The sequence below is a fragment of the Varanus komodoensis genome, unplaced genomic scaffold (genome assembly GCF_004798865.1).
Source record: "Varanus komodoensis strain SLA01 unplaced genomic scaffold, ASM479886v1 scaffold87, whole genome shotgun sequence".
Taxonomy (NCBI): Eukaryota; Metazoa; Chordata; class Lepidosauria; order Squamata; family Varanidae; genus Varanus; species Varanus komodoensis.
The window spans coordinates 341,354-362,298 of NW_025336565.1; the positions used below are offsets into that span (position 1 = coordinate 341,354).

General features: G+C 60.7%; 1 protein-coding gene across 5 annotated transcripts; it reads right to left on the reverse strand.

Moving 5' to 3' along the window:
• Window positions 1-437: 437 nt before the first annotated feature.
• CNTROB (centrobin, centriole duplication and spindle assembly protein) lies at window positions 438-20,824 on the reverse strand. Of its 5 annotated transcripts, none has more exons than XM_044417252.1 (21): window positions 20,760-20,824; window positions 19,001-19,573; window positions 18,811-18,901; window positions 18,465-18,536; window positions 18,132-18,210; window positions 17,287-17,452; window positions 13,582-13,698; window positions 12,631-12,747; window positions 11,322-11,420; window positions 10,632-10,847; window positions 7,586-7,732; window positions 7,114-7,247; window positions 6,797-6,922; window positions 6,274-6,454; window positions 5,260-5,620; window positions 4,393-4,562; window positions 3,358-3,451; window positions 2,530-2,706; window positions 2,298-2,433; window positions 1,973-2,051; window positions 438-1,782 (listed from the first exon to the last, which is right to left on the reverse strand). In XM_044417252.1, exons 2-21 carry the CDS (start codon window positions 19,352-19,354, stop codon window positions 1,651-1,653), a joined length of 3,048 nt encoding a protein of 1,015 aa, XP_044273187.1. In that variant the 5' UTR covers window positions 19,355-19,573; window positions 20,760-20,824; the 3' UTR covers window positions 438-1,650. The 5 variants fall into 5 exon arrangements, with proteins under 5 accessions (XP_044273187.1, XP_044273186.1, XP_044273188.1 ...); XM_044417251.1 differs by having other exon boundaries at window positions 20,734-20,824; XM_044417253.1 differs by lacking the exon at window positions 18,465-18,536 and having other exon boundaries at window positions 20,734-20,824.
• Window positions 20,825-20,945: the final 121 nt, after the last annotated feature.

Below are 20,945 nucleotides of genomic sequence, written 5' to 3' on the forward strand. Positions count from 1 at the left end.
AGAGGGAAGTAGAGGTAGGAAACCGCAAATGGACGGTTTCACTGATCAGAGGTTGCCAGGTAACAATCAGCTGATTGTGGGTTAAACAACCCACAGTTCATGTAAAGAACGGGAGGCTGACTGTTGGCTGTTTAACCCACGATTAACCTGTAGTGCCCAGGTTCAGATGTTATACAGGAATTTGTGATGGGGACAGAATGTTAAAAATGGCCAGACTGCACCCAGCACATGCTGCATAAATCACGGGCCGATAAACCCATCATCTGCCACCACTGCATGCGAAGTGGGTTTGAGGGAGAACTGAGGGCTTCAACCAAGGATCCACCACCATCTCCAAGCACCCATTTCGGACCCTCTAGGGAGGGCCTGTTTGCTTCCCCCCCCCCTCCCAGAAATGCCTATGGTTACAAGAAAGTCTTTCGCCATTTCAACTGCTCGGTCTGAAGTAAAGCATGTCTTTTATTCTGGCTAAATTGGATATGATTTGAAGAGCTGGGTGGGCTTGTTCCTATGGAGAATGGGTGGAATGAGAGCTTGATTTGAAGGGGACCAGGACAAGGGCTGGGCTCAGAGCACATGGGGCACATATGCAATCTCACACCCGCTTGCAGCGTGCGACAAGGCGAGCGCAAGCGAGTTAGGAACCCGCTGGGGGAAACCGTGTGCCAGTGTGAGCCTGGGCCAGAGCTGCTGGTGGCCGAGGTTCTCATACAGCCAGAGAGCTGAGCAAAACACCAGCATCTTTGTCTTTCTTCTCTTCTGTGCCCCATATTTTGGGGGAGACACTTGAAGGATTTCCACTGGCACTGTGCCCATGGGAAGAGAGGCAGTTCTTTAAAACCCCCACCCCAACAGACCAATTTTTCCCAGGAAGACAGTAGAGATCTGTCTGGAGAAGAACAAAGGAAAGTCTCTGCAGATGTTTTTACGTGTTCCAACGACTGTAGAAAGCAGAACAGAGAGGAGGGAAGAGAGAAGCCAACAGCCAGTGGGGGGTGAACCCATTGCCTAAAAATAAATCAACATTCATTTATTTGGAAAACAATGGTATAAAAATAATTAACTGTGCAAGGAAGAGCAAATTGGTACAGCAAATCCAAGTGTGTCTAAAACAGCACACTCAGTGCTCACAACCATCAGAAGGCGGAGCTTTCGGTGGAGAAGGCACAGCCGGTTTTGGCAAGATAGTGAGGGACATCTCACAACTTCACCCCGGAAATACTCCCAAGTGCCCGTTTACAGCCAGGTTATCCGAGAAGCAACGAGGCTTGTTTTCTGCTGAAGGGAACGGCCGCTCTGACGGACCCCTCGGAGCACAGGGGATGGCGGGGGTCTCCGCTGTGTGACTCTTGTAAGGGATTCTTTTTAAGGGCTGCGGTTGCTGCCACCCCACGTCTCGGCACAGAAGGATTTAAGCCAAATGCAGAAAGACAAAAAACGACCAATCCTGCCTGCATGAGCTCAGTCCTCCCTTTCTGGAAAAGCAGAATGTGAGGCTCCATGTGGGAGAAAATCGTTGCAGGTGAAACGGGAGGTGGAAGGAGGTGCTTTCATCCCTGCGCGGAGCTCACAGGCAGGTGTGCCCAGGCGCTCGTGGCCTGGAAGAGGAGGCTGGCCGGCTTCAGAAGGAAGCAGACCGACTGCAGAAGGTCATCTCCAGACCGTTCCTCCTCGGCTGGTGCGAGGATTGGAGGCCGGGACACCTCCAGGCTTCTTCCCGGCTTTGGCAGGGGCCTTCTCCCGTGGCAGCCCTGAGATGCCCATGCGGCGGGCGGGGGCCACCTGAGGGGGGAAGCGGGGGAGGAAATACAAACAGAGCTCGGACTGTTGTTTCTCCCCCAGACTCACCAGACTTAGAAATCACAGCACTGCCCCACCGTTTTCCCCAACCCCACTGGCTCCCCATAAAAACCGGAACCAGCCCGAACCCTCAGGACTTCTGCCCCCTCCCCTGACAAGATGACCCACAGACCTCCTTCCGCATGGCTTCCACCAGCTTGGAATCGAGGTTCCGGCGCGTCTGCAGATTCCCGTCGCTTTTGGTTTCTGCCCTGGGGGTAGAAATCCCAGAGGGACAATGGTGGGAATGCTGCCCCGGAGGAGAACCTGCCTCCCCAGCCCACAACGCCTGCTGACGGATGTCTAGGCTCAGCTCTCCTCTAGAAAGGTGTTAAAAGCCCAGGAAGGCCTAGCTCTGCCTCTTTCTCCTGCCCACACAGCAGATGGCCACATCTCTCGAGGAACCCTGGACCAAGAGGCCACGTCAGGGCCCAGGAAATCCCCGCGGCCTGCCTCACCCGTGCGCGCCGATCCCACGCAAGTATCTGTACAGCTCCTCAGGCGAAGGCACAGGCCTCCCCTTGGCCTGGTACTGCTTCAGCAGGCGTGAAACTTCGGCCACCTGCCTGGGGGAGAGGACCCCCTCCTCCCGGGCTGCGGAGAGAAAGGAAGAGGACGAGGCAAGGCGGGCTCGAGGGGGGCCCACAGAGCTCGCGCGGGAGAGCACGACGCCACCGGCCCCCCACGCACCGGGGTTCTGCCGGGGAGGGCTGGACGCGTCCGGGTTCGAGTGGGCCAGCCCAGCTCTGGGCAAGGAGACCTTGCTTTTGTGGACGGCGGAGCTGCTGGGTGGCTGGATGCGGATGGTGCTGAGCGGCGGCTGTGCCGGATCCCAGAGGGCGGTGGACCGCTCGTGGTAAGACGTGCCTGGAGGGAAGGCAGGAAAGGTGAGACGCCGCGTGGCTGCGAGTGACAGAACGCCGGCGTCCTGCCGTGCCGGGGGGCCGCAGTGCTCCCGCGGGCACCCCTCCATGTCTCACCCTTCCAGCCGTCCGGGACCCCCCATGACACCACCCCCAACACTGGCGGGTGGCCTGGGCTGGCACACGCCCTCTGAGCGCCCTTTCTAGAGGGCAGCATCCATCCCCGTCCGGTCTCAGGTGCCCCCATGAACGACGGCGGTGCCTCTGGTGCCCACGGAGCCTCGCAGAGCCCTTCTGACACAAAGGGATGCCTATTTCAGAAAACGGTGTCCCACACTGGGGCAGGGGAAGGCCAAGCCCATTTGACACCTGGCGCCCCGACTGAGGGGCGCTGGAAGTGCCAAACCATGGCATGTGCAGGGGTGGCAAAGAGATGTGGGCCTGCCGCTTTGTCCTCACCTAAGAGGAAGGACACCTGAAGCAACACCCCCCACTGAACATCAGTTCCAGGATTTCCGGCTTCCAAGCTGCACCCCCGCCCCCATTCTAAGCACATCTGGAGCCCCCTGCCCCTACGCAAGGACCAGAGCAGGTGGGGCTGCCAGGAGCCTCTGGGAGAGGGCAGCCGGGGGAGGCGGGTCAGAGCAATTCTTACCCAGCTGCGTCTGATGGGTGGCCTGGGGCGGGCTGTCTGGGGGCCCCTCGTCCTGCCGCTGAGCAAAGCTGTCGCAGACAGAGCGCTCGCAGAGCTGAAAGGCGCAGGCGAGAGAAGTCAGGCTGCAGCCAGGCCCCACGGCTGCGTGCCCACGACTTCTCGCCCGGCCGCAGGACCAGGAGCCGCCAGTGTGAGCGGGAGCAGCAGAGGGCCTGGCCTGCGAGGACTGAGCTAACGAGGAAACAAACAGGAGTCATGCACAGACGGGTTCAGGGACTGTTGGGAGCCAAAGGGCTTGTCAGGATATGGCACCCAGAATATGGCACCCAGACCCTCGCACTACCCTTATGGTGGGCTTGCTAGCGAATTGCCAGCGGTCCCAAGACTGCCATCCTCCAGCAGCAGGTTTTACTCCAGTGCCCACCTAGGCCAGAGCAAACGGGCAGAAGGATCACAGAATAGCAGAGCTGGAAGGGGCCATGAAGGCCACCGGGTCCAACCCCCCACCAAGCCACACCGCCCCACTCAGAGGGCTGCCCAGTCTCTTTCTGGATGTCTCCAGTGTGGGAGAGCCCCCCACCTCCCCGGGCAGCTGGGCTCTCCCGTGTGGCGCTGCCTTCCACCCCACAACCATCAAGTGGTGGCACAGCTCCCGTGGGGACTGCAGTTTTGGGAGTGGGTGCCCAGGCTCACCTTCCTCCTCCTCCTCCTCCCTCCCCACCACCCCTTTCTCCCTGCATGCCGTGTCTCCTGGAGTATAAACCCGAGGGCAAGGGCGTCTTGTTACTGATCTCTGCAGCCAGTCAAGCAGGCTTTTTGCTCAGGAGGCGCTTTAAAGAACAAACCGGTCCTCTGGCTCTCCATCTCAAGCCCTCCACCTGTCGAGTTCCACAGTTTGTTCGATGGACAAACCGCCTTTGGCTTTCCAGAGCATCTGGTTCTATTAGGCTCTGCAGCAAACCCAAGCTGTGCCTCCCAGACGCAGCCCCCCGGCAGGCCAGGAAGAGGAGCAGAGGCTAGAGCGGCGGCACCTACCAGGCGCAAGTAGTAATGTGGGTCCGGCTGGGGCACCGGCCCCTGCCCCTCGCTCTCCAGGCTTCTGGACTGCAGGGCTCCCCCTTCATCGGCCGCCCCTTCCATGCCGGCCTCGTCCGCCTCGTCAGTGAAGGGGTGCTCCGCGAGGTTCTCGGGGTGGAAAGTCAGACCTAAGACATGGTGGGGGTGTGAGAGAGGGGGAGAAATGTGTGGGGCGGGATTTGAGCACTGCCGAGCGGGGAAGCCTGCCTGGGGAAACTCACTGGCCACCTCCAGCCTTCCGCAGACAGTGGTGCTTCGGAACCAACCTGCTAGGCAGCCTGGCTTGCCCCCGGGGGAGCGCACGTCCACATGCCCTGGCTGACAACAGGGGGCATATTGCAGGGGGGCGGGAGCTCCGGTCTCGGGGGCACTTCCAGCCCCTCGGAGGCCCAGCCTGCTTTCTCCAACTGCTGACGGCTGGCCAGTTGCCTGGCGGTTGTGCACCCCTCCTCGTTCCCTGGCAGGAAGGGCCAAGGCAGAAACGTGGTCCGGTGCTCGGCCCGGCCTCCTCTGGGCAGCAGCCCACGAGCACGTCTTTGAAGCGGAGTAAGGCCCGAGGGACGAAAGCCGACTCGCAGCTCGGCCAGAGCAACGTTAGCGAGAGGATTTTTGCACAAGCGAACGCCTGACCACGGTCTCTCTCTGGGAGGTCAGCCGAGAATATCCGAGCCGTCAGCCGGCGAGCTGCCCGGCCCTACATGTCCGCTCAGGAGACGGCAGCTTTGCCCCAGGAAAACGGCTCTTCCATTCAAAGGCACCGTTAACCATTGCCTCTGCTTGGGTGAGAGGAAGGAATGGCGGGTGGGGGCCTGCACGCGCACACACCTGCACCGGTGACCGCGGCGTCCACCTGCGGGTCCAGCGGCTGGAAGCCCTGCTGGCTGAGGAGGCTGCAGTTGAGCACGCGGCTGAACTCCGACGAGACCCGCCCCGGGTCGGGCAGCAAGGGGAGAAAGGGCCGGCAGGGGTCCTGGGCGGACTTTTCGGGCACCGTGAAAGCCGCCCGCAGGGCGTTATGCTGAGCAGGAGGGGGCAGAAGGGGGGCGGCCGTGGTCCACACAGCCCCCCCACAGTCCCCAGCGCCCTGGCTGCTCCCAAGAGCCTCCACCGGCTGAGTCTTCCTCAGGGAGTCCGAAGGCTGTGGGGACTCCAGGTCAGAAGCGGGGTCCGGGTCGGGGGGCATGACCTAGAGGGGCAGAGCAAGGGTTAGAGAATGCCCTCCCCCCACTTCTGTAAGCAAAGTGCAGACCTGGCCGGCGAGCAGGGTGCGCACTGAAGGCGTGCGCCATTGCTGAACTGAGGGCTGCTGCCATTACACGGGAACTCCGCCTCCAGATGTGCTGGACTTGCTGATTATGGGCTGTAGTTCCATTCCGGATTGTCCCGATGTGCAACCCACTGAGCTGAGGTTTAACGACTGGCAGATCAAGAAACGGCAACCGGCTGGTTACTGGGCTGTGAACTCTGGGTTGTCACTAACAACCCATAGTTAAACCGCGGTACAGGGCTGGCACATAACAACAAGCCACGATCTGACAAGGCCAAACAGGTCTGGAAGGCACCAGGAAGGGGAGGTCATTCTGCACTCCTGCGAACGGACGACGAGGCCACTGGAAGGCAGGATAATACCCAGGGGTTCACAACACTGGCTTTGAGGGTTATGCCACCTGCCGCGGGAGGGGGACCCCCAACAGTGTCAAGCAGCAGGGAAGGGCTGCACCCGGAACGGCCCCATGCCCAGCTCTTCCGCCCAGCTGCTCCTGCAGCAGCGCCCCACACGCTCCCAAGGGCCGGGAGGGGAGACACGAAGGGGGCCGGGCGACGGCGGCAGCCACTCACGCGCTCCTGAGCCTTGCTGCAAAGCTGGGGGGAGCCGCTGCTGCCCGCCAAGAGGCGCAGGGCCTCGTTCCAGTGCGCCTGCATCATGGCCTGGAACTGGCTCACCATCTCGGCTCGCTGGGCCTCCAGCCGCCGGTACCTGGCCTGCAGCTCCTGCATCTCCTCCTGCTGTTTGCCCAGCCTGTAGGGGAGGTAAGAGAAAAGGCGTCGTGGCTGGAAGAGCGGAGGAATGCTGGCGGGGGGAGGGCGGGTCACGGGGAGAATTCTGGGATTCCCTCCCACACGCACAGACCCCACTCCCCTGGCAGCCCAACGAAGAAGCGATTCCCCACTCACCATCCCCACCTGCCAGCCTCCCCCAACCTGGTGCCTTCCAGAGGGCATAGCCCATCATCCCCAGCCCTCAGGGCCTATCTGCGGGGCACCAGGTCAGTGGATGCGTGTGTGCCATCACCCTCGCGCCCGCCCCCCACGATGCCTGACTCGGCGCTCGCCAGGAGGGCTGCCCCATCAAGGCGGGCACCTGTGCTCGTAGTCCTCAGTGAGGCTCCGCTGCCGCCCCTCCCTCTCGGCCAGGTCGGATTTGAACTGGGTCAGCTGGGCGGCCAACTCCTTCTCGTGGTGGCTACTGAGCTCCAGCAGCTGCTTCCTGCCGAGGAGGAAAAGGGCAGTCCGTCAAGCGAAGCTCCCGGGGGGCCTTCCCCAGCCATCCAGGGGGACTTGGGGCTACAACTGTCGGCAGGACAGGAGCAGAGAACGGAGACCCCGAAGGGGGCGGGTGGTCCCTGAGGGGGCGGGCCAGGCTGAGGGCTGCCCTGCCGCTGGAGGGCCCCCTCGCACCTGTGCTGCTCCCGCATGGCACTCATCTGGCGCAGGGTGTCCTCGTGAACCTCGGCCAGGCGCTCCGTCACCCGCTGCTCAAGCGCCACCTTCAGCTCCGATTCCAGGTTGACCTTCTGCGCTTCATGACGCGCCTGGGAAGGGAAGGCGGGGAGGAGGTTGCAGCTCCTTCCAGGCTTCCTGTACTGCATGCAAGGACTTGACATGCTCCAAGTCCTCAGTAAGTTCACACATGCCCAGCTTCTGAGTGAAGCAGAAAGTCCTCGAATGAAAGATGGGTGTGGCTCGCTGCAGGTCGCGGGAGTCCATTTAGGATAGGCTACCGGGGGGGGGGGCTTCCCACCCGTCCTGAGTCTGCAGCACAGGGCAAGTTGCCCCCCAAAGCCCCCCCTCCCTACCACACAAAGCGGCAGAAGTCGCGATTCTGGTCTCGCCCTTCCCGGCGCCAAAGCCAGTGTCGCGGCCGCGTTACCTTCACCAGGCTCATCTCCACCTTCAGGCTGTCCCTCTCGCGGCGCACGGCCTCCAGCTCGGCCTGCAGGCCCTGCATTTCGGCCTGCAGGGAGGCCAGGGCTCGCTGAGCGTCGGCGGCCTTCTGAGCTTCCCGCTGGCTCGCCTCCTGGACAGGGTGGGGCAGGAGAGGCAGGGGTGAGGCGAGAGCTCTTGGGACCCCCGGCTCAAGGGTGGCCCCCCGGGGCACCTTCTGGCCCATGCCAGCCTCTTCCGAGCCAGGCGTGGGAAGGGGCCTGCCCGTCTCTGGCTCGCAGCGCCAGCGCCAAACAAGGCCAGCGAGAAGAGCCTGCGGATACCTGTGCTCACGCTCTGCTTGAACCTGGCGTCGCTTTCCCAAGACAGACAGGAAGGCAAGCAAAGGGAAGAGGGTGGATTTTGACACGAGAAGCCTTGATCCAGACAGAAGGGCCCGACAGAGCATTTTTAAAGCGAACATCCACCCAACTTTGCCCCGCCTGACCCGAAAGCCTCAGCCGCTCGGGTGCGTGTTCGCCGCTCATCATTAAGGGCCGCTGGAGTGGTGCGTGTTTACGACGGGGCTCGTTCGCGGAGGCACAGTCCGGCACCGGAAGGCCGAGGCCAAGTCCTTTCCCTCCCAGAGACAACCAGCTGCCTCCCACCACCCCCACCCCCAACCTGCCTGTGCGAGATGAGACTAACGAGAAGGCAGAATTAACTCGCTTTGGGATAATTCAACCGAGCACTGAACAGAGCTCAGCCGGTCACTTCAGGGCACCCGGGCGACGCTTCCCCTACAGTAACACTCAGACGTGCTCCATTCTGGTGCCCACCAGCTTCAGACTGCAGTTCCCATCATCCCAGCCAGCAGCCGTCAAAGCCTCTACGGCTCCTCTCCTAGCAGAGCGCTGTCCTTTCCCAACGGCATAAGGACAGGAAATGCAACGGATGCAGCTTTTCCCCTCACAGCTGCACCAGTTGAACACTGTGCCCAGGCAGCCTAGTTAAAGGCACAGAGGGGAGGGGAGGGGAGGGGAGGGGAGGAGGAAAAGACCCCCTCGCTGGCCTGCGCCACCGACCGCTCTGAGAGGCCCCTCCGAGCCACTCCAGGCTTTGCCTCGTGACGGAGATGGGAGAAAGCACCGTGGGTGGAGGGGCAGTGGGAGGACAGCCCCTCCGCTGCCCTGCCCACGGAACAAGGGGGCCGGCTGGCGCACTGGGCATGGCAAAAGCGAGGGGGGGGAGGAGGAGGAGGGGACAGGGAGGCTCTGCTTTCCTGCCCCCCCCCCCAGGTAATGATGGCCAGCCTGGCCAAGGGTGGGGCCCGGGGGCCTGCAGAGGCTCAGCAGGGGCTGGCCCAGCAGGACTGCGTTAGCAGGGCTTTGAACACTCTGACGCACCCCATCAAACTGAGCCCAGAATGACAAGGCAGGGAAGATGCTGGCAGAAATGGGCAGGAGACGGGGGGGGGGGGGGGCGTGGACCCTTTAAACACCTCCCAAAGCCTTCCAAGAACAGGAAGCCCTCTGAGACCACACAGAGCTGCAGCAGCAGGCCACAGGACCCGGACAAACACCCTAGCCTGGACTAGAAGAACTCCAACACATGCTTTACGCCACTCCCAGAATCACTGAGGACCAGAATCTTTAAAATGGAAGCAAAGACAGGAAAGCCTAGCATAGGAAAGGGAGCAGGGGCACATGGGATTGCTCCAGAGCTGGATGCAAACCGCCGTCTTTCCCATGCTTGCTCGCCACCTGAGCTCAGGCGGAAATCCCACAGGTAACAGCTGGGCCATCAGGCTGGCTCGCCAACTGGCCTCCCTCCCCTCTGGCTGCAACGAGGCGAGACGCCACGTCTCCACCCCACAACTCACTGGCTGGGAGGGGCGCTTCTTTCTCACCCCACAGGGGGGCTCAACCAGCTGCAGCTCTTCCCAGCCCTGGGACTCCATGGCAAGCCGGTTCCTCTGCTCCCCACGGCAGGGCAAGAGGCTCCTGCTGTGGGGCGGGGCCAGGGCCAGCCCCACCCCTCCTGAGGAAAGGCCACGCCCCCGGGAGCGGCCGAGACTCTGTGGCAGAGCTGGGGCCCTGGCAGCCCGCCTGGCTCTCGGCTCCTTTCAAGAGGTCCCTGCTGCTAGCCAGAGCCAGACTGGCTTTCCGGGAAGGTCTCTGGCCCCCCGGAGCATTCCTGGAAAATGAAAGGGACGGGCGGCTTGCTCTGAGGCGTGCCCAGCCACCGGGAAAGAGCAAGGGAGGCGTTTCGCCTGCTCCGTGGGGTGCGCTTTGCCCGATTGCGAGGTGCTGTGTTCGTTTTTGCTTGGTGTCCGTGTTTCGCCGGGGGTTTGTGCATGCTCCGTCCAGGTTTTACCTGGATCTTGAGGGAGGGAGATACTTTGCACGTGCATCTCCCTAAGCATTGCCAGTTTGTCTGTCATGAAAGGGGCATTTTGCTGTGCTTTATGGGTGCAAAGGCACAAGTGCTGAGTATCCAGGACTCAGTCCCCACCTTTGCTTTGTATCTCGGCCAGGAAAGAGCATTTCTCTCAGTGGGCCTTCTATAAAATGGGCGCTCGGAGCAGAAACATGGCGTTTCAAAAGTGCGTTTTCATGCTTTGGGGTCCCTGCTCTGCAATTCTGTTTCTGAGCACCTGTTCGCTTCCGTCCAGCAAAAACACACCCTGCCTCCCACGGGGCTGAGTTTTACTGCAGGCTCTTCGAGGCAGGGAGGCCACCCTGCCTGCCTCACAAAGCACCGGGCCTGTTGACAGCACCACATCAGCATTAAACCTTCGGAAGAAAGGAGAGACTGAAACGTGCTCCCTGAAGGGCCGGGGAGCCGGGTGGCTTGCTGGCAAGGCAGCGGGACTGGGGCCTTGATGCCATCCACACACTCCTCCACCCAGCAGCCTCCAGACGGGTTCGCCTAGAGCTCATGCCGCTGGCCATTCCGGCTGGGGGTGATGGGAGCGCGAGTCCATCGCATCTGCAAGGCGCCAGGCGGGGGAGCCCGGCCTGGGGGGCGCTGCGACAGCCCTGCTTTCTCACCTTCTCCCTGCCGAGCTGGGCACGGCCCTCCTCCTCCAGGGCCTGGCGCTGCTGCTCCAGCTGCCTCTCGCGCTGGGCCCAGCCCCTCTGCTGCTCCTCCAGCGCGGCCCTCAGCGTCTCCTGCTGGCGGTGCTCCAGGTCCAGCTCGGCCTCCAGGCTGCGCACACGACGCCGCTCCGCCTCCAGGCTGCACGACAGCGACGCCTTCTCCTCCTCCTGGACAGGTGAGAGGACGCGCTCCTCAGCGTTCCACCACCCCCGAGACCCTGCCCCTAGGAGGGGCTGGATTCAGCTGCTGGCACAGCTCCCCGATCCTGGGAAGTCCTCAGCGGCACCCTGCGCTCGCCCCGAGCGGAGCCCCCTGCACCTCTGTGGGGCCACCCCAGTGAGGATGGCAGACTCAGGCCCTAGGATGGGGCGGGAAGCCCCTCCGTCCCAGGGGCAAATCGGATGCCGGATATGCTGCTGGATGGACGGGGCACGGCCCAAAGTACCAGCACACCCAAAGAAAAAGCTGCTCCTGCCAGCAGCCAAGGCCTCAGTGAGGCATTTCAAACTTCACGCTGCGGTCCGGTGAAAGGGGGCGCAGCCGCCTGAGGAGCGGCAGGAGGGGCCCCGCAAGGGCTGGGTTCGAGGTGCCCCACCCGGCCCCGGAGAGCTGGGGAAGCGACCTGGGCACCGCTTTCTTACCAGGGCCTCCTTTCCTTTGCAATGCAGGTGGGCTGCTTGCTGCTCCTGGCCGAGGGCCGACAAGGCCTGCTCAAGGCGCCCTTCTGTCTCGGAGATTTTCTAAGGCAGAGGGAAGAACGAGAGAGATGCGTTTCCAAGCCGACGAAATGGATGTAGCTCCAATCCATGGCTGGGGCAGATGGATGGTTAGTTTGCCCCAGCATGGCTGTAGGACGCAGAGCAGCTCCGGGGTCGTCCAGTTTGGTACCACACCGGGCACGGTCACCTGTCAAGCTAACCCACCTTGCCGATAAGCCAGGGTGGACGGGCTGTGACACAAACAACCCACAGTGTGCCAGACAGACACTCGGTTGCTCCCCACCACCACACGCAGCCACTGGTCACTCAGCGACTCATTGCCCTGTAAGAAGGGACTCAGTTCCCCCGTAAATTTGGTGGCAGGCACCTTGGCCCTTTCCCAGTGAGCTGGAGGAAAGCTCCTAATTAAGGGCTCTCAGGACAGTTGGGGGGGGGGGTCAGGGCCACACTGCAAAGGGAGCGGAAAGCTTGCCACCCCTTTTCATCAGCGACGATCCCTCAAACCTTCGCTTTCCTTTGGCAGCTTGGCTTTTGACATCTGGCAGGAGAATGCAAATCGAGACAAGCCCCTCCCGGAGAGCCTCTGGATCCACGCCTGGGGTTGGTACCTAAGCAGGTGCCCCCCACGCCATCCCCAGCCAAAGGGTCCTACTTCCACGCTTGCTAAAGCGGAATACCTCTGCAGCTGCGTGCGTGCAGAAGACAGCAATTAAGAACCCGAAAAGCCTGTCGTGACTGCAAAAAAAATTTAAATACGTAGTCTGACAACCGGCGAGTGACACACTGCCTGGGCACCCTGCCATGACTGCTGCTGGGTTAAAACGGAGAATAAAAATCCGGGCTGTCAAGTCAGAGGCTGTGATGCCCAAAGAGGGGGGAGGGTCAAGGAGGGGAAGGCCACAGCGAGTGAAAAGGTTTGCAACTGTGGCAGGGTACAGGCGGCCTTTCCGGCAGGTGGCCTTGCAGCGGCCAAGTGAGCCTGGAAGAGGAGGTCACCACGGGGCTCTCTCGCAGCTTCCCGATGCCCAGAATGGGGGCGTCTCCTGGGCCTGGACGACATGCCAACCCACTTGCGGCCAACAACCCAGGCACAAGCCACGGGTTGCCCAGGGGCCTCATTTCCCACGATCGGGCCCCTCAAAGGAAACGGTCGGTTCGCCTGTCACAACCGACTGCCGCTCGTCCCCCACAAGGGTGGTGGCATCACGGCAGCCCCCGGCCCAAGGCCCACCTCCTTCTGCTTGCCCAGCGCCTGTTCCGCTGCCTCCTTCTCCGCCTGCAGGCGATGCAGTGCTGCCGTCCGCTCAGCCTCATGGCGGTTCCAGCCCTCCACCACTTTGGCCAGGGTCTGGGGAGAAGGGACAGCTCAGCCGATGCTCCAGTGCAGTGATTGGCCAAGAGGAACCTGTGCTCAGGAAGGACGGACGGACGGACGGACGGACGGACGGACGGACGGAAGGACGGACGGACGGACGGACAGAAGGAAGGAAGGAAGGACGGACGGATGGACAAAAGGACAGATGGAAGGACAGAAGGAAGGACGGACGGACGGACGGACGGACGGATGGACAAAAGGACAGATGGAAGGACAGAAGGAAGGAAGGACGGACGGACGGAAGGACGGATGGACAAAAGGACAGACGGAAGGATGGACGGACGGAAGGACGGACGGACGGAAGCGCAACCCCATCGTCCAAGTCCGACTCACCCGGGGGCCCAATCATTTCCTGGCCCCGCCCCTTCCACCGTAGCTGCCAATCATTCGGGGGCTTCCTGGCTCTTTTCCCCATTTTAAAAGGCCGAAGCCTCCCCCTGCCCGGGCTGGCAGGCACTGACAGCAAGAGCATTAACACCCAGGCCTACACCTGTTTAGCCAGGGAAAAGACCAACAGGACTGCACCCCTGAGCGGCAACATGGGGTCCCCCGTGCTGGCTCGGCTTGGCTGCACCCCATTGACTGGTGGCACAGGCCTCCTGCAAAACGGGATTTGGTACCTGGGCTGGAAAAGGGCCCCCACCCTGCCCTTCTTCGTGTGGAGGGGAAATGCACATCCCGATTCAAGTTGGCCGGCTTCCCCTCTCCCCTCAAAGCCACATCCTGCTCCAGTCCCGCAGCCCATGTCGCTCTCCCTCTCGCCCTCAGCCGCGATGCGAGCCGGTCCTTCCTCGGCCCCAGGCTCGCCTTATCCAGCTGCTCGATCATGCAGTCCTTCTTCTTGTCGGCGGAGGTGGCGACGGCCAGCTGCTGCTGCAGCTCCAAGATGCGGTGCTGCAAACTCTGGATCTGGCGCTCGCAGTGCTGCGGGAAAACAATCTGGCATTTATTTACAGTCGGGGGCTGGCAAAGAGAGGAAATGAGAGTCCCTGTCCTCAGGCTTACGATCTAGAAGACACGATATAAAAGGAAATACGATATAAAATGAGAGGGAAGAGGAAAGAAACAAATCTGGACCCAGGTTCCACAGGTCCTCAAAGGGTAAACGCTCCCACCTCTCACACAGTGTTCTGAAAGCTTCCTGCTCTGGATCAGAGAGTGAGCGCTTCGATGGATGGACGCACGGATTCCTACACTGCCTATAGCCAGCACTCTCTGGGCAGTTTACAACGGTTGGCAGAAACAGTACAATTAAATACAATATAATGCCATTAAATCTTATCAAAATGCAAGCATTTTAAACAGAAAAAATGAGGAGAGCTGAAAGGCATACAAGAACAGCCCTGTAATAAACACCAGGGATGGCTAATCCCCTTGAGCCCCGGCATAGCCCATTATATCTTTAAAAGTCTTGCCATAATGGGATCGCATCTCAAGACGTTAGAAAAGCATTTTATTACCTAAGAAATCCAACTCTCAAAGGGCTTCTTAAAGAACAAATAAAGTGTTTTTCCAGCTTCTTGAGATTCGCCCTGCATTCAGCTGCTGGCACCTCCAGCTGAGGCTGAGAGAGCGGGAACCACCTGTGCTGGCCTCCCAGGAGAGCTGCTTCCACTCAGGGCAGGCAGCGCTAAGCGAGGCCAGCAAGAGGACCACCCGGGCGCCAAGCGCGTTCCCTATTTTCCCGTCCCCAGAGAAGTCATTTGTGGTGAAGCGTCAGACTGAGGGAGCAGCGTGGAGCAGACCGGGGTACCAAGGGGTGCGGGCCCATCAACTTAGCCCTGCTGGCCTGTGAGTTGGGAACCCGGCCAGTGCCTTTCGGCTGTCCAAGTAATCCTAACGGCACCTCCGGGATGAGGCGGGAGGAAGGCGTCCCCATGCCACAAGGCCCCCGCCCCCCTCCTTCGGTCCAAGGGCCACGTTCCATCCCGGATGAGCTCCTGGGGCCACAGTGCGGTGGTGGGAGGGGCAAAAGACAAAGGCGGGGGCGGGACAATCCCACCAGCCAGAAAACGATCGGCGAGGGGCAGGGCAGGGGAGACGCGCTATCTGGGGAACCCCCGAGGGACAGCTGGGAACTGTGCCCCCAGGACAGAGGGTCTGCAGCCCCACTTAAAAATCAGACTCCTCTCTTCTGGGCTCGCTTAACTCTTTGCACTGGGAATGCTGCAGGGGACAGACCAGCAGCCAACCCCAATTCCCTCCGGCCTCCCCGGGGAGCAGAACGTGGAGTCAGGAGACCCTCCCAAAATTTCAGCCAGGAATGAGGAGGATGTTCTAGAAGAGCAACCGGGAAGGCGGGTGTTGGGTTCCCGGCAGCACCTGGGCCCGGGAGGGCAGGCACCGTCCTAAGAGGCTTAGAGGGCTAAATCGGGCTGGCGGGGGGCAGGGGGCGACTGGCCAACAAGCAGCTTAAAACCGCGGAAGGAGCTGGCCAGCAGCTCCTACAAGGTCAGGCTTGGTTTGGCAGCACGTGGGCCGGGTCTGCAGCCCACCAGCGCCTCCTCCTGGCTGGGATCGGCTTTGCGGTAGCACACGGGGTTTGGGAGAAACGGAGTACAAGCCAGGCCCAGGGGCTGAGTCAGGGTCACCTCATAGGCACCTGCCACCCCACTCTGAGCACCCTCCGAGGGACCTAAAGGTGGGCTCAAGCAATCTCTTTGTAGCCGCTGGCCAATTTCTGGCATCCTCTGAATGAGGACATGTTTGCGCCTGGCGCGGAGAAAGTGGGGAAGGGATATCTCCTGTGAAGCTGAATGATTCGGGGCCTAAAAAGGGGGACCTTCTCACACCGTACCTAGCTAAGGCATCCAAGACACTCCATGACTTCGGACGCCTTTCGAAGGGGGCTGAAAAATTAATCCACGGCTGCTGGAAGTGACGTCTCCGTGATGCCCGCAGTATCGGGGGCAGTATGTCTATGTACACCAGCTGCTAAGAGACAGGGCTGGGAGGGGTCTGTTAAAGACAACACCCCACTGTGTGAACACAGCCCTGGATGGTGGTCCAAACCAGTGGGACGCTTACGTTTTTAAATTTGAAATGTACCTATAAGTCACAGGAACCATGCGAAAAAGAAAGACCACAGTGGTTGACCATAAAAAGACGGCAGCGAGCCAGTCTTTGGCTTTAAGAGTAGGAATGGCTCCTTCTGACTGATTCAGTGCATGGTTTGCAAACCCAGACCTCACGCTAGTCAAGCTAGAAAAGATCTTTTTCAAGTTAATCCCTCCTCAGACAAAGCTCATCCTCCTGTGTAGGCTATCAGCACTTTGCACAGCCCAGCAAATCCGGACTCCACCCCGAAAGAAGTCACACCTGGCCACCTAAAACATGCGAATCAGGCGCATCTGCAGGCCCAGATCAAATATTTTGACTCGGTAAGCAGAGAGGCAAGAACAGGAGTTGAGCGGATCATCTTGCTCAGCTCTCATCTGGCCCAAATTCACTGCTTGAACATTTTCAAACAGGGCCCAACAGCTTCCACAGACTACAAACTTGTAGTTTTTTAATACTTAAAGCTGAGATTTTTGAATGCCAGCCGCCATATGAGCTCTTCAGTTCTATGCCTGCAGGTATGTTAAATACAGTCTTAATTTTGCAGGCGAGAGGAAGCAGGTGCCAAGAAGACCAGCTGGATTTCAGTCTTTCCCCTCCTGGGAAAAGTCAGGACTTCAGGAGTCCATTCTTGCTAGAAAAGCGCACGGCCCTGTCGCCACCGCTGCAGCGAGCCCCAGTTGAGAAGCCAGGCTGACTCCCGAGAGTCTGGTCTGGCAGGGGGTGGCATGCACCTCGTTCCCCACACTGGGGGTGGGGGGGCCACGTGGCCGGGAGGCAGCAAAGCTCATTACGGGCCGTGATATCGGCAGCTAAGCCGCGTAGCTTTGCTTAAAGTCGGAGCTCACATGACCGCCTCCTCCCTCTGAGCCACGCTGGGCCACCCTTCAAGGAGCTTTGGCGGCCTAATTCACATCGATAATCCCGGCAATCAGGATCCGAGCCGGGGGCCGGGGGGGCAGGGGCTGCCGGGGCTGATTTCTTCGGCTCTGGTGGGAAGGAGTCATCCAACAGCTGGTCTCTCTGGTTTATGGCCAGGCGCGCAAGCCGCGGCTCGGGGCCCACACGCAGCTGCGGAGGCCCCCCGGGTGGCCCCACCTCCTTTCCCCGGCCCCCCCCTTTGCCACTCCCCAGCTTCCATTCTGGAAAGGCTGGGACAGCTGGCAGGAAGAGCTCAAGCTACCATCTGCCTGGCCTTTCATGCCTGCCCTCGTAGCCTCCAGGCCTGCCCACTCCGCCCTGCATGAGAGCTTTCCCAAAGAGACTGCTGCCTGGAGCCGAAGGAGGTTGCACAGCCCACAGAAATGTGCCTGTTCAGGAGCCCTAGCCCTTGTTTCAATGAATTCGGGGGGGGGGGAGCCCCGCTCTGGCACGGCCACTGCCCATCCGCTCCCTTTCCTGCCCACCATGTTTTACAGATCCTTGAAACTGCACGGCTTGCCCGGAGTGACTCACCTTCCGCCGGGCCCGCTCCTTGTCCAGAGATTCCTTCAGCAGGTAGGGGCTGGTGTACGACGGCTGCTCGTGGACTCGGCCCAGCCGCAGGCTGGTGTAGCGGGGAAAGAGCTCCTCGAAGCCCGCCAGGGAGCCGGGAGGGGACAGCTCCTGCAGCGGCCGGGCGCTGAGCAACAAGCAAAGGGGGCGCTAGCACCACAAGGGCACCGCCAAGAGCCACCCCCCCCACCTCTTCCTACTCCCTTTCTTCCACAAAGGGGAAAAGCAGAACCAGTCTGCCCCTACCTCCCAAATTACCCTACCAGAGAGGCCTGGCAATGACTGAGCTGTCTCCCCCTTGGACACCCCGAGGGCAGTCCAGTGATTCTCCAGGCACCTGCTTAAGTCCCGCTATTGCTCTACAGAACCGTGAGCTCCACCAATCGAAGCCTCCCCCAAGCTGGTGCCTTCCCGGTGTGCTAGGGATGAGGGCAGCAGCGATCCAACACACCTGGGGGGCACCTGCTTGGGGGGGGGCTGACCCCTCCAAAGAGCCTGCTGTTTTTAATGGGATCAGCTCTCTGGGCCAAAGGGACGGTGCCTCCACTCCTCTTTCAGTGGGGGAAAAGCAGGGCTGAGAGCAGGGCAACCAACCGCATCCCTTAGACCCCCGACGGAAACAAGGGCGGGCCGACACTGCATCCCGCCACAGGCCCCGCGAGTCCCTGGGCAGTGGCGGCAAGAAGCCCCGCAGCTGGCCCCGGAGGCGCCGCTGCCTCTGGAATCGGGCGAGCTGCGCAACACACAGGTGCGGCTCCAGCAACCCCAAGCGCAGGGAGCCTGTGGAGGACCGAAGCTGAGCTTACGTGAGCAGAGCGGTTGTGCTGTCGCTCTCAAAGGAGTCGTCATCCTTCCGCTCAAAGGTCCCCAGAGCCGTGGCATCCCCTGCGGGGTGAGAAGAGGGAATTGCATCTGCGGGTAAAGAGATGCTTTGGAGGCCCAGGAAACCGGACCAGCTCCCTCCCCTCTTCTTCCTAGCAGCCCTCAAGGGGGCCCCCCAGTACAGAGTGCTAAGAGCCCAAACTGACCAGGGGGACTTGCCATGGCAAAGGCCTAAGGGAGGAGGCGAGATACTGAGGGAAGGGGAAGCGTAAAAGCAGGCCCCAAAAGGCAGCGGATGTAACACAAAAGGGTTGAACCTGCTTCAGTCCGAGGGCCAAGTTCCTTTCTGAAGATGCTCTTGGGGGGGCGCATTCCACTGGCAGGTGGGCCTGGAGGCAAAAGGGGGGGTCAAAATACCCAAATTACAAGCCTGTATCAGCTTAAAACACTTGTCGCTAGTAACTAAGCCTTGGGGAAAGCATCCTGAGCTTTCAAGCAAGCAAAGACCAAGAAATGACCCAATGCTGGCACTCAGCCAAAGGGCCGTTCCCGTTCCTGCTATGAGACTGGCCCTGGCGGTAACCCACCACCGGTTATGGGATGCCCGTTTGCTCCGCCGCCTTCATAATGGGCACCCAAGTCCTCTCCTCATCCCGCTCTCACCCTGGTCCAGATCCCCGGACCTCAGCATGCTCTGCAGGTGACTGCGCACACTCTGCATCTCCATGATGTGGCGGGACTCCACAGCAGCAGCCTGGAAGAGGGAAGGCGAATTGCACGTCCGTCCCGCACCTCCGAGCGTCTCCGCACTGCGCTCCGGCCCCTTCCAGGAAGGCCTCGCGTCGCTCCTCACCTTCCTGTAGGAGCTGGCCTCCACGCTGGTGGAGAGCTGGTGGTTCAGCTCCTCGGCCAGAGTATCCAGGTCCACCTCAGAGGCCTCCGCTTCCCCGGCCAGGCCCAGGCCCAGGCCCAGGCCGTGCTGGCTCTCCAGGTGAGCTCGGGCCTGGGCCTCAGCCCGCCGGCTCTGATGGAGCGACGTGTAGAGCTGAGCTGTCACCTTGGAGGTGTACGGAGTGGCTGCCTGAGAGGAAGGGACCTGCTGCAGCGGGGTTGCGGGGTCCGAGCCTGGCAGAAGCTCCATGTCACTCAAGAGATCTTCGCTGTGGATGGAGGAGACCAGCGTCTGAAGGGTGCTCTTCTCCGCCATGGGTGACGTGGGGAGCTGGCGTCCCGGAGTGTCTCCCCCAGACCAGCCAGCTGCAGGGGTTCTGCGGTCAGAAGTTCAGTGCCTCAGTCGTAATGGAACATCCCATGACAACAGACTTTCCAGGAAAGGGAGCTCCTGCTCACAGCTACATCTGCCCAGAGTAGCTGAAAGGAGTGGCTTTGTTTTGTACCACGGACTGGGCAGGTAGAGACTTGGCCCCTAGAAAACAGCACCCCAAAATGGCACAGACATTAGAAGAGTGTCAGCGGGAAGATCAGAGTAAGTCTGGGTATGTGTGGGGGGGGGGCAACTAAAGCTGGGTCCTAATGCCCACTTCGGAGTTTTGATCTTGTGCTCAGCCCCATATGGGAGTGCTGTTATCCATGTCCCAGTGCTAGGCTGCGGCTTAACTTTCATGCCTAAGGCCAGCCTACCCTACCCAGATATACTTTAACCCCACTTCTTGGTCTCCAAGCCCTAACCCCTTAAAAGCATTCTAAAACCCCACCTCATCTGGCTCCCCACTTCTGCATACGACCCTCACTCCATTTTGAGTATCCAGTCTGACTGCCCCTTCAAGTTCCACTTACCCCTTTCCCATTCCCTAAATGCTACTTCCCGATTCTGGATTCTATTAGTTAAAATATTTACATAAAGCCCTTTGTTGTCAATCTCAGGGCCATGTACATAAATCAGTATAATATCAAGTAAGACACAAAAGATGCTCAGTATGAAAATCTGCAAATGCTGAAGTCAACAGGCCCCAAAGCACCACCAAAAATAATGCTTTTTGCACAGCAGAGCGGAGAGAACTCGCATGTTGGAGGCCACCACCGAAAAGGCCCTCCATCAGGTCAGCCAACTCAAACAGTATGTTCCCATTGCCGTGGCCACACTGGCTCCTCAGAAGGAGCCATTCCAGGGGATTCTTGCCTGGGGGCCGCTCCTGGGTGGAAACTCTGAATGGATGCCCAGCTGGACCCTGTCAGGAGTACCAGCACAGGCAACAGGATGGCCAAGAGGGGACCTTCCACCTGTCAGGGAATGATGGGAGTTGTGATCCAGCCCAGCTGGAAGGCCCCCGCTTGGGCAAGGCTAATCTCAGAGAATGGGCAGGCCGCTCTGGCAAAGAAGGTACCTTAGGTGATCTACCTGAGATGCTTCCTCAGGTAGATGGGCACGGCCAAGCCCCGCGCACGCGCACTCCGCCAGCCCCGCCCACCACTCGGCGGGTGCGGGCCCCTCCCCCGGCCTTGAGGCAAATCCCGTCCCTTCCCCCACTTTTAGGCACCCCCTCCGGCTGGACCGGCTTCGTCTTTCCACCGGCCTGCCCGCCCGCCCGCGCCCTCCTCTTCCTCCTCCTCCTCCTCCTCACCCACCTCTAGGCCGCACTGCCAAGCCTCACCGTGCACCCAAAACTCCCTCACTGGGGCCCGCGCGGCCTGGACGGGACGGGAGGAACGGCGATGCCGACGCCGCCATCTTGCTTGAGGGCAAGCGGGGGGCCTGGCGAGGGCAAGAAGGCGCGCGCGCAGGACCGAGGCTGGAGGGGGCGGGGAGAGCGTGACGGACGCGCACGCGCCGATCAACC

What these genes read in the sequence shown, in the direction of transcription:
- CNTROB (XM_044417252.1), bottom strand. Translation starts at nt 19,354, where the DNA reads ATGGCGGAGAAGAGCACCCTTCAGACGCTGGTCTCCTCCATCCACAGC. An exon ending in CGCTGGGCAAGCAGAAGGAG is followed by an intron (nt 11,421 to 12,630) that starts GTGGGCCTTGGG and finishes CCTCTGCCTTAG; the next exon opens with AAAATCTCCGAGACAGAAGG. An exon ending in CACATTACTACTTGCGCCTG is followed by an intron (nt 3,452 to 4,392) that starts GTAGGTGCCGCC and finishes TGCGCCTTTCAG; the next exon opens with CTCTGCGAGCGCTCTGTCTG.